General features: G+C 37.5%; 1 protein-coding gene across 50 annotated transcripts in view; it reads left to right on the top strand.

Annotated features, from left to right (window-relative positions):
* The window catches only part of LOC119791111 (ankyrin-3-like), a 241,780-nt gene that overhangs the window by 112,466 nt on the left and 111,578 nt on the right, over nucleotides 1–17,736 (top strand). For 33 of the 50 annotated variants that reach the window (XM_038297004.1, XM_038296995.1, XM_038296987.1 and 30 more), the window contains exons 2-4: nucleotides 1,782–1,883; nucleotides 4,993–5,091; nucleotides 12,507–12,608. In XM_038297004.1, the coding sequence (XP_038152932.1) occupies nucleotides 1,782–1,883; nucleotides 4,993–5,091; nucleotides 12,507–12,608 (303 nt within the window). The remainder of the gene's footprint in view (nucleotides 1–1,781; nucleotides 1,884–4,992; nucleotides 5,092–12,506; nucleotides 12,609–17,736) is intronic. The other 17 variants (XM_038297014.1, XM_038297005.1, XM_038297007.1 and 14 more) reach the window with 1 other exon arrangement.

The following is a 17,736-nucleotide window of genomic DNA, read 5'->3' as shown; positions in this document are numbered from 1 at the left end:
TTACTGGCCTTTAATTGAGCGTATGCTGGCTTGAAGTAAATTGCGTTGAGAGAGAAGGAACCAACACTGGAAAAACGATCTAGAAACAAGTAAAAATGTCTTAAATTAGGTGTATTTACCTTTAATTTGAGTAGGTAAATGAGATGATTTGCCAATGGAATGAGTATTTTTACTCTTTAAATAAGATATTTGGATAAAATGCACTTGAAATAAGACAATGCAATAGTGCTTTCTTATTTTGAAAGTAAATTGTCTTGTCCCATTGGCAAAATGTCTCTTTTATCTCCTCAATTCAAGAACAAATGCACTTATTTTAGGAAAAAAATGACTTATCTAGATTTCTATTTTTTTCAGTGAAAGACAGCCGTGTTGGGGAATACAGCCTCTCCACTGCTGCACTGTGTGTCTTGAAGTATATATTTTTTATTTGTTTTAATCTGAATTTATTTTCATCAGCTTCAGTTACAATAAAATCATAAAATTAATTTTAAAAATAACCTCTATGCTTCACCTCAGTAACAACTGTCATACTGCAGAGTGTTCTAGTCTAAGAAAGTGGTGCATTCACTGACCATAAAAAGATTGGGTTTTTGAGCCGTTAACAGGATGACCTCAGGTCAGGAATGATCAAGGTGATTTATCCTTCTGTGTGTCTCTGAGATACCATTATTCAGAAATGAGCTTGATGCTTTCATCCACCTCTGAAGGACGAGTGCCAAACGTTGGCGAAGAAGGTTTGAGGGAAATCTGTTATTGTTGCATATTTAACTGCCACCTAAATACATTTCCATCTAAAAACAGATGAAAATAGATGGAGTAGTTGGTAGTCAGTGCTAAATCAGGACCTAGATTAGGGGGTATGTAGAGAATGTGTATATCTGACTCCATGGGTGTGGCGGACTTCAGCTCAGCATTGCAGTCATGAAACCAGAGACACACACCCTGGCTGCTGATATCGATTGCGTCGTATTTTCACCGTGGTTCTTGGTTTCTGTTTCGGCTTCTGCGTCCCGTCCCATACAGCGGTGCCTGACGCTATTCTGCTGCTTATACCAACCCACTCATACAAATACTCACACACAGCATCACAGATGTGTAGGCAGAGCATATTTATGCCATTGATTGTGCAAACTGGAAGCAGCAGCTAATTGAACTTGCTCTGCTGCAGACCCATTATAGACTTTCATTTGCAGAGGGTGCATCTAGAAAAGCCCTGGCTTATGAAAAACATGGTAATCAACATTTTAAAATGATTTTTGTAGCTTTTGTCAAATGATTGCAGCGATGGTTGATGTGGGCTGTCAGCGCCGACCTTAACCAGTGGGAAGGACTTGCATTGAAGGCAATAAACATTTTCATCATCACATCTCTGTCATGTGCAGGAAAACGACTCAAAGAAACCTTCATCCGAGATGCAGTAAATCTTTCATGTTGGTTGGTTATTCTTGGCTCCTTGCAGTGCAGCTTAACACAGCAGAAATCCTAAAAACAGTTTATTGTTCAATCAGTTTATAAAAAATAAAAAAAATAAAAAACCACTGATCATTTTTCCAGCTGTCATTCAGCCTGTCTGAGCTCCACACCCATACATTAACCTCACAATTTATTTATTTTTATTTTTTTTACGAGGAGCCTTCAGGGACTTGCTGAAGGCTTCAAATGTATGAGATCAGGGCTGATGAAGGTGTTACAGGGACATGAATCAGTGGGCAGATGTCTCAAACAGGAGCAAAACTAAGCTAACGAACCCTCGTCTTCCTCTGTTTTTTCTTCTCCTCCAGACGGATGTAAACGCCTGTTATCTGCGAGCAGCTCGGGCTGGAAATCTTGAGAAAGCTTTGGATTACCTGAAGAATGGGGTCGACATTAATATTTGCAATCAGGTAAGCCTGAGATTTAAAAATATCACAATTACGTTGCAGGACACTTACTGTAACCTGGAAGAATGTAATGTTTTCAAAGATGTCCAGTTAGAATGAATGCAAAATATGTTGAAATGTATTTAAAGAACAGTGTTCTAATATTTACACATGGCTGTCTGCTTGGCAGAAAAGAAGAAGCCATTTTCTTACTGTGACTAATTTCTGTAGAAACACAGTGGAAGTTTTTTAAACCTTCCACTGTATCTCAATGTAGTTTGGTATAAATAAACACCTCACTCCAAATTAGGGACAGTTTAACCACAAAAAGAACAATGGCTGTGTTGTTATTATGATCCGGGGCCATTTGTCTTCAGCTGAAGCAGGGAACAAATCCATGCACCGGAAAGTGTTTGGCAAAAAAGAAAGGTGGAGATGAATCAAAAAGGTACAGTATAGTGGAGGATATTCTTTTTCTGGGTGGATCATCAAAATAAGTGGTCCTCCTAATTGTTAATCATTCTGGTGATATGTTTATGAACAGTAAGGCCGTCCTATGTGCTCATACCCATTTTCTCTTATCGGTGGTGAGTCTGACATTGTTTAAAAGTTGCTGTTTGGCAGTGGTGTCAAAAGTACACATGTTTGTTACTTAAGTAGAAGTAAAGAGACTGCAGTTTAAAAACACTCTGGTAAAAGTTGAAGTATCAACTTGACCTCTTTACTCAAGTAAAAGTGAAAAAGTATGTGCTCCAAAAACTACTTAAAGTATGAAAGTATAAAGTAAAAAAAAAAAAAGCCAGATGCCACTATATGAATTGAAAGCACAATTTTTCGACTATTTTGAAAAATTCTTCCAAGGATGAGGGAGGTCTTGTTGGTCTCCATCTCCCGATACGCTCTCGCCTGTGTCTGACCTTTCAGACATTTCAACATCTTTTACTGAATCCGACATTGTAGCATGGCATAGACAATTCACGTTAGCAGTTTGAAGAACACCTGCTTGCTTCTGATGATTTCCTTTAGCTAACCAATGAGTGTTTGCATTATATTATTCATCCAATCACACTAGTTTTCACTAGATGTGGATGGAGTCAATGATCTGCATTGGATGGAGCACATGACGTGAAATAAATATTTATAAAAATTAAACCCAAACCAAGAGTAACGAGTAACGTTTGTTTTAAAAAAGTAAGGAATAAAATGTACAGATACTTGTGTGAAAATGTAATGAGTAGAAGTCAGAAGTAGGAACAAAAATAAGTAATGGAGTAAAGTATAGATACCTAAAAAGTGTACTTAAGTACAGTAACAAAGTATTTGTACTTTGTTACTTGAATCCTCTGCTGTTTGGATGCAAGCTTACTTTCCAAAAGATGATTTGTAATTTTTCCACTAAATGTGCGTGAGGTTAAATGGGCTCTTGCACGCGTTCAATAGGCGTTCCCTCTCGGGAGAGGGTACCAGTGGTGTCAAAAGTTCACACATTTGTTACTTAAGTAGAAGTATAGATACTGCAGTTTAAAAACACTCTGGTAAAAGTTGAAGTATCAACTTGACCTCTTTACTCAAGTAAAAGTAAAAAAGTATGTGCTCAAAAAACTACTGAAAGTATAAAAGTCTAATCTTATAAAACAGCCAGATGCCACTATAGGAATTGAAAACTCAATTTTTCGACTATTTCGAAAAATTCATTTCAGATAGGCCCAAGGATGAGGGAAGCCTCGTTGGTCTCCGTGTCCATCTTCGATACGCTCTCGCCTGTTTCCGACCTTTCAGACATTCTAACTCTATCTTTTTCTGAATCCGACATTGTAGCATGACATAGACAATTCATGTTTGCAGTTTAAAGAACACCTGGTTGCTTCTGATGATTTCCTTGAGCTAACCAATGAGTGTTTGCGTTATATGACTCATCCAATTACACTTGTTTTCACTAGATGTGGATGGAGCCAATGAGCTGCATTGGATGGCGCACATGACGTGAAATAAAAACATTAAACCGAAGCCAAGAGTAACGAGTAACATTTGTTTTAAAAGTGTAAGGAATAGAAAGTACAGAAGTAGGAAGAAAAATAAGTATTGTAGTAAAGTATAGATACCTAAAAAGTACACTTAAGTACAGTAACAAAGTATTTGTGCTTTATTACTTGACACCTCTGGTGGGTACAGAGTTGTGCATGTGCAGTTTTTTAAGTGGAGAGGGCGGGTCTTTCCAAATATTGCGAGAATCCTCCATTATACCTTTAATCATTCATCATGACAGAGACCCCAAAAATAAAACAAAATAAAAATAAGAAAAAAAAGAAAGACCTCGTCAAAAGGACACCAAACTTTTGGAATAGCAGAGCAGGAGCATGGACATTGAAGTCGTACAGATTTTTGGTTGCTCTCACACCTCGACCAGAGGTTTGTGCACCAGTGAGGTCCTTATAATCTGACAGATTTGAGGTGCTGTTGTTTAGAAGAAGAAAAAAAGAGAAGTCCTGTTTGTTTGTTTTTTATGCCAATACTATTTCATAAAATGAAAAGGTTCTCTAGCTAAATTTAAGCTGAAGCATTTTATCCGCTTTTAAGTTTTAATCTCCAGTCAGAGTTTTGACCTTTTTTAAAGGAGGTTGCATCTGCAAATACAACTATTGTATTAAAACATGTTAAGCTTTAGCGTGCCAGAACATCTGAAGTGTGAAATGGGCCCACAAGAGGGCGCTATCCAGAAACTGCGATTTTGGTTCTCATCCTTGATTAACGGAAGGGTTCTAACATTCCTTCAACTTGCTTTCCCCATGTGCTGCCACTATTCCACCTCAAGGGGTGATTAAACGAAGGTCAAGTGTTGCTACTTTTGTACCTTTTTATTTTTGTTTAAGAGAAAAAGGAGCATAAAAGTTATCTCAATGTGCCTTGTAATTTTTTCTCTCCTAAAATTGATAGAACTCAAAATAAAAGACAATTTCAGAGGTATCTGACAAAACTTTGCTTTTTAAATATTATTGATCCCATTAATGCGGAAGAAATTCCCAAATGGCTACGCTCAGATTTGAGTTTTTAATCATGACTATATATCGGCTTTATCAAACCGTTTTCTTCTTTGATTCCTCTCTCCCTAACTTCCTTTTTTTTTGTTGCACAGAACGGTCTGAACGCTCTCCATCTGGCCTCGAAGGAGGGCCATGTGGAAGTGGTGGCAGAGCTCATCAAGCAGGGTGCCAACGTGGATGCAGCCACCAAGGTGTGTAGCACCCAGTGGTCACATAAACAAGACATAATAACTCACACAGGCGCGCCATGAGGCTGCTTGAATCCACACCCACAGTCTGCTGAGTTTGCACCCTTTCCCAAAGTCACATTCCTCTAATGTCAGCTGAGGGGATGAATGGCTGTGTAGTAGTGGAGACTATGAATTCAGATTTGTTTTGAAGAGAGCTTGACACTTTTCCACTACGTGATATTTTCTTGGCCATGTAAATTATGATAAATTGCTTCCTAGAAGGAGTACCGATTTAATAGTTCTCCCATTATGTTGAAAATGATTAAAGGTCTGCAGCTTCTTGTTCAACCTACTGGTGTAAACACTATAAATTCAGGTTAAGTTCACTATAAATTCAGGTTAAGTTATATAATAAGTTCAGGACAAGTTATAGCTGGTATTACCTGAGAGAAGGAACTATTTATGTCCATTCTTGAGATTTTTACCGCTTTGTATCATTCGGTCATATAAAACACCAATGAAAATGAAAACAGCTTGTGGTTATAAAGTGTGCTTGATTGCATTTTGAGGAGGCAATGCAAGTGTTTGACTGTAGTGTGCTGAACCAGGTACATCTGTCTTCTGGATTTTCACCAGAAAACGGGTTAATTTTGGTGCCATTTGTCTCCAGGTAGCTCATTGACAGCCCAGATGTTTCTGTTAACAACAATAATTCAAAATTACACCGATTTTTAAATATGACTTTTCAATTACATGTTATTATTGTAAGATAATGTTGACAATTCTTAAACACCAATTTTAGAATCCTGAAAAGGCATACTTTTAAAATACAGATAACAACAAAAAAAATGTTTAAATACATTTTTTTGCACTTACTGTAAGTGGATTTCAAATCAGGTAAGCAGTCACTGAATCTAAAAAAAAGCAAAGTAAGGCTGGTAACATTTACAATTATGTGCCTCCATGTTAATCATTCCCTCAAAGGCTTCAGTGATTGATAGATATAGAGCATAAACTCCTTGTAGATGTTTAATTTTAGTGACTGCACTAAATTTAAGGTATTTATTGTTTGCTTTTGCATCCGAAATATTTTTGTGTCTCAAGTGCAAATGCACATACGTATCAGCTCTCTCTATAGAGCAGAGAACCAGTGCGCGTGTTTAGCTCGCACTGGACATATTGGCTCTAGTTTGTACAATGAGCTCCCAGGAACTCTGAGGATCCTAATTTCATCCGCTGTTCTAAACCCGACAAAACATACCACAACAAAAGCTACAACTATAAAACAAAGCATGTTGAATGCAAGTTTACCCTTTAAACCAAGAATAAATTAGCCTGTAACAGAGATCTTTATTAGTCAGTTTTTGCAAGTCAAATCCCAAGTCTCAAATAAAGTCCTGGTTATTTGAGTGAAAGCAGTCAAAATGCACATCCCTTTATTGTTGTAATGATCGTCATGATATTTGCCTAATGGTTTTACTTGAAATATGCAATGTAATATTTATAGAATTATCATTATCTAAACATTTATTTTGCTCCATTAAAAAAAAATAATAATTTGCTTTAATAAACTCAAAAAACATCTATACTAAATTGACCAGATATTTGAAATCAAATCTGTGGACATTTCTAGCCTGTAGATAAAAATAAATGCATCTCATCAAGATAAAATACAGGAAACTTGGACAGTAATGGCTTCTTTTTACATATTTATTTATACATAAACAACAAAAATCAAGTGTAAAAGCCAGGAATGCCTCTCCACACTGTTAGTATTTCTTACAATTAATAAAATAAGTAAATTAATAGTGTTGATAATAAAAAAATTAGAACTGTGTCTCTAGGTTGTAGGAAAGGTGTGGGGGTGGCAGTGGTGGGTGGTTAGCAGGGCTTTCCAATTATATAGGGCCTCAAGAGCTCTGCCACATCCTAAGCAGAGAGTAAAATGAAGAAAAGAAACACCAAAAAAGTAAATCCAAATATTTATCCAACATTTAACCTATGCCTGTGGTGACAGAGTTCACCCATGTCTTCAAAAAAGTGCAAAAAAATATATGGTTTACATCTAAATACCTGTGAGAAAAAAAAACGTACAAATAAGTCAAATTTTCTTAAATTAAGTGTATTTACCTTTAATTTGAGTAGGTAAATGAGATAGTATGCCACTGGAATGAGTATTTTTACTCTTAAAATAAAATAATTAGATAAAATACACTCAAAAGAAGACAATGCAATTGTGTTTTCTTATTTTAAATGTAAATTGTCTTGTTTCTTTGGCAAAATGTGTCTTTTACCTCCTCAATCCAAGATCAAATACACTTATTTTAAGAAAAGATGACTAATTTAGATTTCGATTTTTTCCAGTGTTGTTAGCATGGATCAAAAACTAGTAACGGCAAGCCTGCAGGTAAAGGATCATATATGTTTATTACCGCCAACTGACTTAATCAGGGTCCGGTGCATCTCAGAGAAGCAGATTCACTTCTTCCACTGTTCAGGAACAATGCTAGTTTTTCTACCCCCACTTTTTTGCTGCACTAAAGCCAAATAAGACAACTGTAGGTAGAAATTAACTCTGGAGTTTAACCATCCAATCAAAAACAAGCTTAGTTTGATACTCATGTAATAATCTGACGTCTGCGCTGATATAAAGCCAGGTTTGTTTGTAGAAAGGACGCTAACATCAACCTTTATTATAACTAAATGTGTATATAATACAAAACATGGTTCCCATGCTCTGTTTAGTAGAGCCGTAAGCTAAAGTCTATGGAGGATAAAAAGTGCCAAAATTAAATAAACAAATACAGCATTAAATAAATACTTAAATGTGTCAATAATTAATTAAATGTGGAAGTAAATAAATAAATGTGTCATTCATTCATTAAAACCACGTCACTAATATAAAGTGCCACAATTAAATAAGTAAATACAGCAATAAACAATTAATTAAATGTGTAATTCATTAAATAAATAAGGAATTAAATATATAAATGTGTCGCGGGGTTAAAGCGAATTGAGTCGCTACCTACTGTATCAGAGTATGTTCACAACCTGTAGATCACAGTCTCTGTAATCGATTTGCTTCGCCTTAATGTGCAGGGTGACCAATCAGGTGTTAGATAACCGCCCCCTAACTTTGATGGGTGAGTTTGACAGATTCTTTTAATGGTTTCGATGCACAGGACCATGAAATAATTAAATACACACTGAAATAATTATATATATATTTTTTTATAAAATGAAGACGTATTTTATTAAATTAATGACACATTTATATATTAATTCCTTATTAATTTAATGAATTACAAATTTAATTAATTGTTTAGCGCTGTATTTATTTATTTAATTGTGGCACTTTATATTAGTGACGTGGTTTTAATTAATGAATGACACATTTATTTATTTAATTCCACATTTGATTAATTATTGACACATTTAATTATTTATTTAATGCTATATTTATTTATTTAATTTTGGCACTTTTTATCCTCCATAAAAGTCAGGGTCAACCGACCATTTTAGTTATAGCTGCAGGTTTGATTTTTGTGGTTTGCAGAAGAATGCTTATAGCTTAACTAACATTAATGAACTCCACTCGGTGGTGGCGCACTCTGGATGGTCACCAGGTAAAATGTTGAACTCCAAATTTCCTCCAACCTTCAAAAAAGAAAAGATCTAACCCCGTCCTTGTGAAATCTTGGGTTGTTTTAAGAAATTAGTTAGGAAGAGAACAGGCAGTGGTTCTTGGGGTTGGTGGTGATCTGAAAATAAGGGGAAAAGCTATAACACGTGAAAGACAGTGGGCCCTAAAGGGGCCAAAGCACTGTGTTTGTGCTGTTGTTCTTTGCTGCAGTGAGTTTTACTGAGCTCCAACAGCAAGAATGACCGAATGGCAACAGCTGCTGCTCTTTATTGCTTTCAGACATGTAACAGGTGCATCCATATAAACAGTGAGCTCCCATTTCAACATGCGGTTCAGCTTATTCATATGATTGTTGATGTTCGTTGTTTCTTCCATCCTGCATAAAAACAATTGTTGATTTCTTTATATATTTTGTAATTCAGGTAGATTTTTGCAGTCTCAATTTATTTGAAATCACTTAATGTATGTAGCATAAATTTGCAAAATTTTGTCAAGGCACTTTACGGAGACAATTCTCCCAAATCATACTGACAGAAACCCAACTGATTGCCTTTAAGAAGTTATATGTTTAATGAAGATTAACACGATGCAGTCAGCTGGTTTTCTCTAGATAGAAACTTTCAGCTGATCTGACTGTATGATCTGGTTGAATTGTCTCTATAAAGTGCCTTGAGATAACAAGTGTTGTGAATTTGCGCTATATAAATGAACTGACTTGAATGGTCGGATCAGTAGACTGTTAAAATGTCAATTGTGAGCTGCAGTGCTTCACCGGGACTTTCCAGGCAACACTTGAAATGGCAGGTTTGGCCTGGAGCCCTGATACTTCCACAGATCGAAGCAGAGTCTGAACTCAGTTGATGGATGGGAAAGGGTCAGGAGAATCTGCCAGCATCGTCATTCAGTGTGATTGGTTTGGTGGGGGTCAGTGTTGATTTGGTCAACACATATTCATGATGGGATACAGACCTATAAAGCATAAACTATGTTACTGTACCCTGACTGTTATTAGGTATCAGGGTCAATTCTTAGAGCCATTGTTAGAAGCCCTCACAGGTGCGGTGGGTCTTGGGCCCCTAATCGTCTGTGATCATGCCATGCCTTATGCTGTAGATATGTGCAGGTCGTTCCCGCTGTCTTGTATACAAGCATGTGGAGACCCTGGGGCCAGGCTTTTGAGCACGATTTTTAGTTGCTGCAATTACATTTTCCCTTTATTGGTGACTTCAGATTAATTTCCCTGTAGGTTAGTATTTTTCTATTTTCATCAAATGATATGGCTTCCCTTTGTTCCTAACACATTACCCATTCCACATCAGTATAGATATGCAACATGTTTTAATTTTCAGTTTGAGCCTCCGTACATGGGCCTCCGACCCGGGTTCGAATCTGGCCTGTGGTCCTTTGCCGCATGTATCTCCCCCTCTCTCATACCCCCTTTTACTTTCAGCCTACAGTTAAAAAAAACAAGCCACTAGTGCAGAGGATAGGCATGGTCCTGACTGACATGCTATTCTAACAAAGGGTTTCTTGATAAGTAAAATGTTTTATTTTTTTCAGGGTTCTTGCATAACAAATTAATTAGCTCCTCATATTAACCATTTAATGCGTTTTAGATCTAATTGAAGCAGAATAGGGGGTTTTCAGTGACGTCACTGGCCAGCTTCCGGTCCGCCATCTTGGGTGGCATATTATCGTATATCATATATATCATGTCGCGAATGGATAAGTACGCCAGCACGCTAGAGCCACTAGATCATGGAACATATCTGAGGAAATGTTCCGTGATCGACCATATGGACCCCTATGCCCTCCACGGTGCCTTGTTTAGCACTAATCCAGATGATTGGCCAAATGTGGAGCACGGTGACATAGTTCATTACCTGGTGTTCAGTGAAAACCCTCTGCGCACTCTTGAGGAAATGAGAGCGTACAAGGGTCTAGAGGCTCTCAACCAGTTCGCATCTGGTTGGGTACGAGATGTCGAAGTGATGTACATGAAGGAAATCGCCATCATACGTGGACAGGTTTGTTTTAATAAGATGGTAAAAATGTAAACAATCCGACGCAGGGCTCGCTATGCTAGGTGGCTAACGGCCGGCGGTGCGCGAACAGTTCCAAAGCTACAAGTCCTTGGAGTCTCATGTGCAGTTTACGAATGGATGGGTTCAGGAGCTGCAGCTCATAAAGTCAGCAAACAGTGCTAACCGTTAGTGCTAACAACCACTCAGGCATGTAATGTACTTTTAACTAGCTGCTATGTGTTTCAAAGGTTTGGTTAGTAACGTTAACTGCCAAACCTCCCTAAACCCTCCGGGTTTCTCACATATTTGAGCCTTTTCCCGCTGGTTGAAATCAAGTTAAGGTGAAATTAATCAAATTAAAACACGGCTGAGAGAGGGAGTCCAGTACGCGGTAGTCATAGGCAGTAGTCTGAGTAGCGGCGGCGGAGGCAGTCAACATCGCGGCCACGGAAAGTAATACGTCATGACGCCCAAGCCCTATTATTAATATATTCTTACATGTTTTAAATGCTTGACAGTTAATTACCTGTGACAAAGTGAGCACTGCAGACTCTGGCGTATTCCAGCTTAAAGCTGCAGTCTGTAACATTGAGGAAAGAGCAGACTTCGACGGAAAATTTGAAGAAAAACAGGTTTCACGCCACTCCCCCACCCTCTCTGCTTCACTCATGCCCCACCTCAAAGCTCCACCCCTCTCAGAGCATCTGCGCGGCTACCGCATGCGACCAGACGGGGGGGGGGGATTCAGCGTGTGTGAGCTGTGATTGCTCCATCAGACGCTCCTCTGGCTGTGATTGGTTGTTTTGACTCGTCCCGAATTATTCTTTCCAGATTGAAATACAGACAGTATGCGGGACCAATTGAAGCAGTTTTTTTCACAGGTTACATATCACATGTACTGCTGTCTGGGCATAGGGACAGTTTTAGCCAATATGACAAAAAAGTGATTTTTAAAAACTTACAGACTTCAGCTTTAACACCGTCCAAATCGGACCTGGATATCCGTGTCAGCCATAGGTGACGTCGTTGTTCAGATAGCTGTTTTGTTTTTTCACATTGATTCACGATTACGGCTGGTATGCGATAGAAAGAGCGTTGATCTCTACCTCCACGGGCCGTGCAACCAACAATTACACACGTTTTCACCATTTTTTATTGTCAATACTGCCTAAGGCTGCCACCCAATATGGCGGACGAGCTGGGTAGTCACGTGAGCCTGACGTCACCTGAAAACCCCCTATTGCTGAGGCAGAAGCTGCTGGGTTACATTTCCTAAACAACGCATCTCACAGGCTTCAATTATTAAAGATAGGTGGATATATCATATGATTGGGAAGAAATGACTATAATTCAGTTTAAAATTGACATCAAAACATTTAAATACCCGATCAAATGTTTTTTTTTTTACTTTTATAGAGAAAGACGTAAATAACACAGTCCTTTTAAAACCCTCCTCTAACTGCAAGTAATCAGACAGTTTAAAGAAGCGGTGTTCAGGTTTAACACCAAAATGGATACAGAATCACAGATGAATGCTGTGTTGTTCTTATTTCATTGTTGCCAATCGGATTTTTTCTGCTCTTGTACTCGACAGGGATCTTGTTTAAGTTTCAAAAAAAAGAACAACAACCTCAGAACTGGGCTTGGACTCAAAAAATGAACTATTTGCTCAATGTATAAAAAAGTTTATGTAACTCACTTTGAAAAAACACATTTTCAGTCATTAAAAGTGATTTTTAGCTTATTTGTTTGCTGTTTTTTTGTGCTAGCAGAAAGGAAACACCGCGCTGCACATCGCCTCCCTTGCTGGACAGACCGACGTGGTGAAGGAGCTCGTCACAAATGGTGCAAACGTCAACGCGCAGTCTCAGGTACGACACACTCAAACACACATGCATACTGCAAAGTATGGGGGAGTGTGTGCATGCATGCATGTTTATGACAGCTGCACAAACTGTTGTACAAACAGCATCAATCTGTGTGTTTGCTGTGTCAGCAGCTTTTGCTGTGCAGCTTGGCCTATATTCAATAGTCAACACACACACATTTAAAGTGGACTCTGTGACCACAGCACCAATGATAATATCTGTGTCAGAACCTGAAGCTGAGAAGTAAAATACAGAAGTTGTTTTTGATATGCTCTGATGTTTAGTTATCTTTGAAACATTAGTGAGACTCTTCAACCGTCAAGGGTTTTATTTTGCTACAGTCAATCAGTCTGTGAAATGTGCCTTTATTAAAACATTTGGTAAATCGGCACGTTTGGACCCTAAAGCTGATAATGTTGAACTATAAAGAGCAAATTGCTTCTTAGTAAATCAACACCAGGAGATTTATCATTTTTATATCACATTATCATGTCCATTAATGTGTTTCTGATGACTAAATGTGAAGGAGAGGATTCTGTTGATCCATGGGAGGATATTTAATGTGAATGATTATCCCAATCAAGACAACGCGCGAGAAATGAAATCTCTCAGACCCAGAGATTCCTCTGCTCACTTTGCAGGAAATATTATGGTCCCTTAAGGCTTGTTTCCCTGGTTTTTCAATACTTGTTACTGCTGCAGCACAGCTGCAGACTTTCATTTCATCCATCAGGCATTATCATGCATAAGTGCTGAATTCACTTAAATTTACACCTATTTAATTAAAAAAATAACACTTCTAAAAAAAATTTGAAACTGGGGAAACATTTAAAATGAATAGTTGATTAGATTGCCTACCAATGCATGAACATCCGATATAGTAACGTCTTTCAGGTTATTTTGATTGAGGCCTGCCCGAATAAAATCTGATTAAAACTAAATGTTTACTTTTAAAAAGAGGGATTATACCTGACAAAAGTTTATTTCCAGGGGGAAAAATTGCTTTTGTTGTTGTTACTACTACTATGTCATCTAAATTTTCTAAATTTTTTTTAAACATGTTATCAGACAAAAATAACCTGATTGAATACAAAATGAAGGTTACAAATGTGGATTCATTATATTATGGAAAAGATTCTGTGCAAATATACTAGTGTTGCACCGATACTGATACCCTTATACTGGTATTGGCGAGAACCAACAAATAGGGCACCGATACCATTTTGAGAGCCAGAAGTTTATTCAGCTGTTGTCACCCATTCCAGGTAGGCAATAAAAAGTTCTACTGGATTCACTTTGTATTAGTCTTTTTCCTGCTGCACAAAGGTTGGCAGCAGCTTGACAATAGCCTCGTGAGACCATCCTGATCTCGCGAGCTTTCAAGGTTTAACTCGCAGATCAGTCTGGAGACTCTCCGTTAAAGAAAATTTGGAGCCGTTCGCCAAACGAACGTCCAATCAGCGTTGGCTTTGAGGCGGGTTGAGGTGTGACGCAACGAGAAGCGCGACAGTTCAGTCTAAAGAACATGGCGGCTTCAGCCGATGAAACTAGCGTTAGCGTGGCTATCGAGCAAGTTTTATCGGAATTACAGAGTATTTCTTCACTGAAAGAAGAGCAAAACACTGCTCTGGAGGCTTTTCTCAGAGGAAAAGATGTTTTTGCTCTTCTCCCGACTGGTTTCGGCAAGAGTTTGATCTATCAATTGGCTTGTGCCTGGCTTGTGGTTGTGTTTTCGTCGTCGCTCTGTTAGTACATCATATGCTTCGTTGATCTGATTGGTTTATTTGGCCCATCTGTCACCAACATAGGCCAATCAGATAACCAGTATTTTCGCCCCTTCCCAAAATTTCTTCAACGGAAGGTTTCCAGATCGATATGCGGAGCAAATCCATCTGGCGGAGTCAGGTTAGCTTGACAAAGCCATGATGGCAAAAGATGGTATCGGTATGAGCCAATACTGCACAGCCAAGTATCAGTATCGGGGCCAAAAAATGGCATCAGCGCAACACTAAAATGTAACTTATTCTATGTGTAAAACTGTTTTGTTAGGACATGGATTTGATTGGCAACATATTTTGGAAAACTGAGTTAAATTTCATCAGCATAAATCAGACCTATTTACTGAATCAACTGTAGAGTGAACAGATTCTTTAAATAGAAGGAGAGGAACAAACCTAAAATGTATTTCAAAAAAAAAAAAAAATAGATTAGAAACAAATGGTTTTGCAACTAGAAATGTTTTTTTTAACAGCTTTAAGGCCTTGAAACTCAATTAGACCACAGTGAGAGCTATTATTCACAAATGACAAAAACATGAGCTGTGATGCACTGAGACTCTGCAAAATGGCCTGCAGAGGAAAGTTCTGAAAGAACTGGATGAGCTAAAGGTTTTTAGAAAAAAAAAAAAAATATATTTGTACACTGACAAAACAAAGTAGGACTTGAGTGAAGGCAACTATTAAAAAGCATCTTTGAATAAAAATAAAACGTCTGGACTTCAGTTCTTTCGATTGAAGACATTTAGCTATTTATTCAAAGAACTTACTCGGTTTAGAGCTAAAAAGGGAGAAGCTTCAAGCTTTGAGCTGTCTGGAAAAACCTGCTCTATACATTACTTTTGAATACATATGCAGATCAGACTTCTCCAAACAATCAGACACCATTACAGCTGTTGTTTGCCTGAAATATTTAAAGATGTTTGTAGATATCTACAGCTACAGGAACAGAGGTAAGGTAATCTTGGTGTTTTTCAAATGAACTTTTGGAACTGCCATTACCTGGATGACCAAGAACCTTTACCAGGAAGGTGTTTAGTTCATTATACCTAACAGATTTTAAAACTTAGAATAGAAGTAGAAAAGCACTCAAAGTGCACAGAACTCCAAGCAGCAAATTTTGCCCCATATTTTGATTTACACCTAAAGCAATTTGAATGAAATGTTATTTGACATGAGGCGCACCTGTGGTAAATGTTTCCTTAATATCAATTCTTAACTTGTCAAGTAATGCTTCTAACAGGCAAACCAACAACCACAAGTGAAAACATTGCCTCCTTGGTAAAATGAACATCATACCAGGAGTTAGACATGGTGGTGGTAGTATGATGGTTGGTGGCTACTTGACTGCTTTAGAATCTGGGCAATATTAGACTGTCAGTTTTTGCCTGAACAAACTAAAAGGTTAAAACAATAAATCTGATAAGTCATAATCTAAAAGTCCACCATCTTGTTTTATTATTTTATTTTTTAGTCTGTTTTTCTTTTTTGTTCTTTAGATCAATTCAAAATTAATGATAAATATGTCTTACAAGATTTAAGAGGAAACTTTGTACATTTAGGTTTCTGAGCCAGAAGTTTTTTTTTTTTTTTTTGTAAATGACAAAATTTTCCAGAAACTGCCCACATTTCCTCCCCACACATATCCCATGATAATTGTCGACAGATTAAAGGAACAACTCTTCTGATCTGCAGCTAAAGCCACCTCAGTAGGAGTGGTGACCAGCTGCAACCAAATGGGGGCTAAGAACACAGAGGAGAGGTAAAAAAATCAGGGTGTTCAGGACCGCCATGTGCATTTTATGTTGGTTAGACACTGAGAACAGAGATGAAGGCATTAGTAGCTCCATACATTACTTCATGCAGGAGAGTGTTTGATTCTTAAATGTTTGTTATAAATGCTCATCTTCTAAAATCCTCTAAATGCTAAATGTAATATTAAAGATGTTTTTTAAAGATAATAAAGTATGTTTCTTTTGTATAAAAGTTTTTTTTATTTTTATTGAACGTCTTCTTTTTTTCTCTTGTAAAGCTTATAAAGCTAAAAGCTTCAGAATATGCTAACATGCTCATATAAAAAGACTAATGGTTTTAAACCTCTGGACATTTAGCTAAATTATACACTTAAAATAGTTGAAATCTCTAAAGAAGACAACTACTAAGCGCTGCAGTGTTCCCCTTTAAAACGTCAAGAAGGAACCTCTCGATAACAAACCCTACTCCACAGTAACCTCAGCAGCAGGTCAGCTTTTATCTCCGCTGCTATCAGGTGTGAGGTATGTGTGGAGGCGACAGAACGCACATCATGAGCGAGCTACCGCAGCTCCCTTTGCTGTAAAAACATCCAGCTTTACAGCTTCTGGGTGAGACGTGGGTGATGGACTTTAAAAAACATCATGGTTTATATAATTCATATACAAAAATCTGACATAGGATGTTTTCAAAAATGACTCAATGAATATAGCTGGTATATAAGCACAGTCACTGCCTACAGTATCTCCTGAAGTGGCTGTTATGATCCTTAAAAAGCTATTGTTTGAGTAAATGTGTTTAAAAGAAAATCCTTATGATTTAATAAACAGAAAATGACCTGACAGTTAAAGTAATATTGATTTTAATTTTTTTTTCTGTGAAAATCAACAAATTGAAGACCAAATATTGTCCAGATTCAGTTCAAATAACTCACCTAACTTATTTATTCTAAAGGAATCAGTCAAAAATTCAAATTCAGTTCACATTTTGTGGAAGTCAGGTGTCAGGAAGTGCAGGGACATGATGACTATGTATTAGGAAAGTCAAACGACTGGACAGAGAACCAGTAAACCAGCTGCATATTTTAATGGGAAACGAAAGAAAACAAAACTAAGAGAAAAACAAAACACAAACTTAATGGCAGAGATTTTCTTTATGTTGAAGAAAGTGAAACCAACTGAACTGTCTGGTTGTGTGGAGGTTTTTTATAGGACCCAAATGCAGACACGGAAGCTGAGGTGGTTTCTTGCAGATTTCTTCCAGAAATAGCTAATTAATGAAAACAGGAACCAGAACAAAGGGGAACACATTGGTTAGGAAAGGAATGAAGAGAATCCAGCAAACAATAACTGCAGAGGAGGAGTATATATGGCAAACAGAACAAAGAATGGAGTAATCAACTGATTGGGAGCAGGTGTGGACAAAAGGATCTAGAAGGGAGCTAACGGAAGGAGACTGGCACAAGGGGGCAACAGAAAGTAAACAAGAAAGAACTCAAATACCACCAGAAAAGCAACAAGAATGGCACAAGATGGAATAGAAACCAATTACCTTGAAAACACAGAATGATACAAATGAAAATGTAACTAAAAACTCAAAAAGAA

The sequence above is a fragment of the Cyprinodon tularosa genome, unplaced genomic scaffold (genome assembly GCF_016077235.1).
Source record: "Cyprinodon tularosa strain WSP-4 unplaced genomic scaffold, ASM1607723v1 ctg38, whole genome shotgun sequence".
Classification (NCBI taxonomy): domain Eukaryota; kingdom Metazoa; phylum Chordata; class Actinopteri; order Cyprinodontiformes; family Cyprinodontidae; genus Cyprinodon; species Cyprinodon tularosa.
Note: the sequence above shows the minus strand (reverse complement) of the source record. Positions and strands in the feature narration are given on the sequence as shown.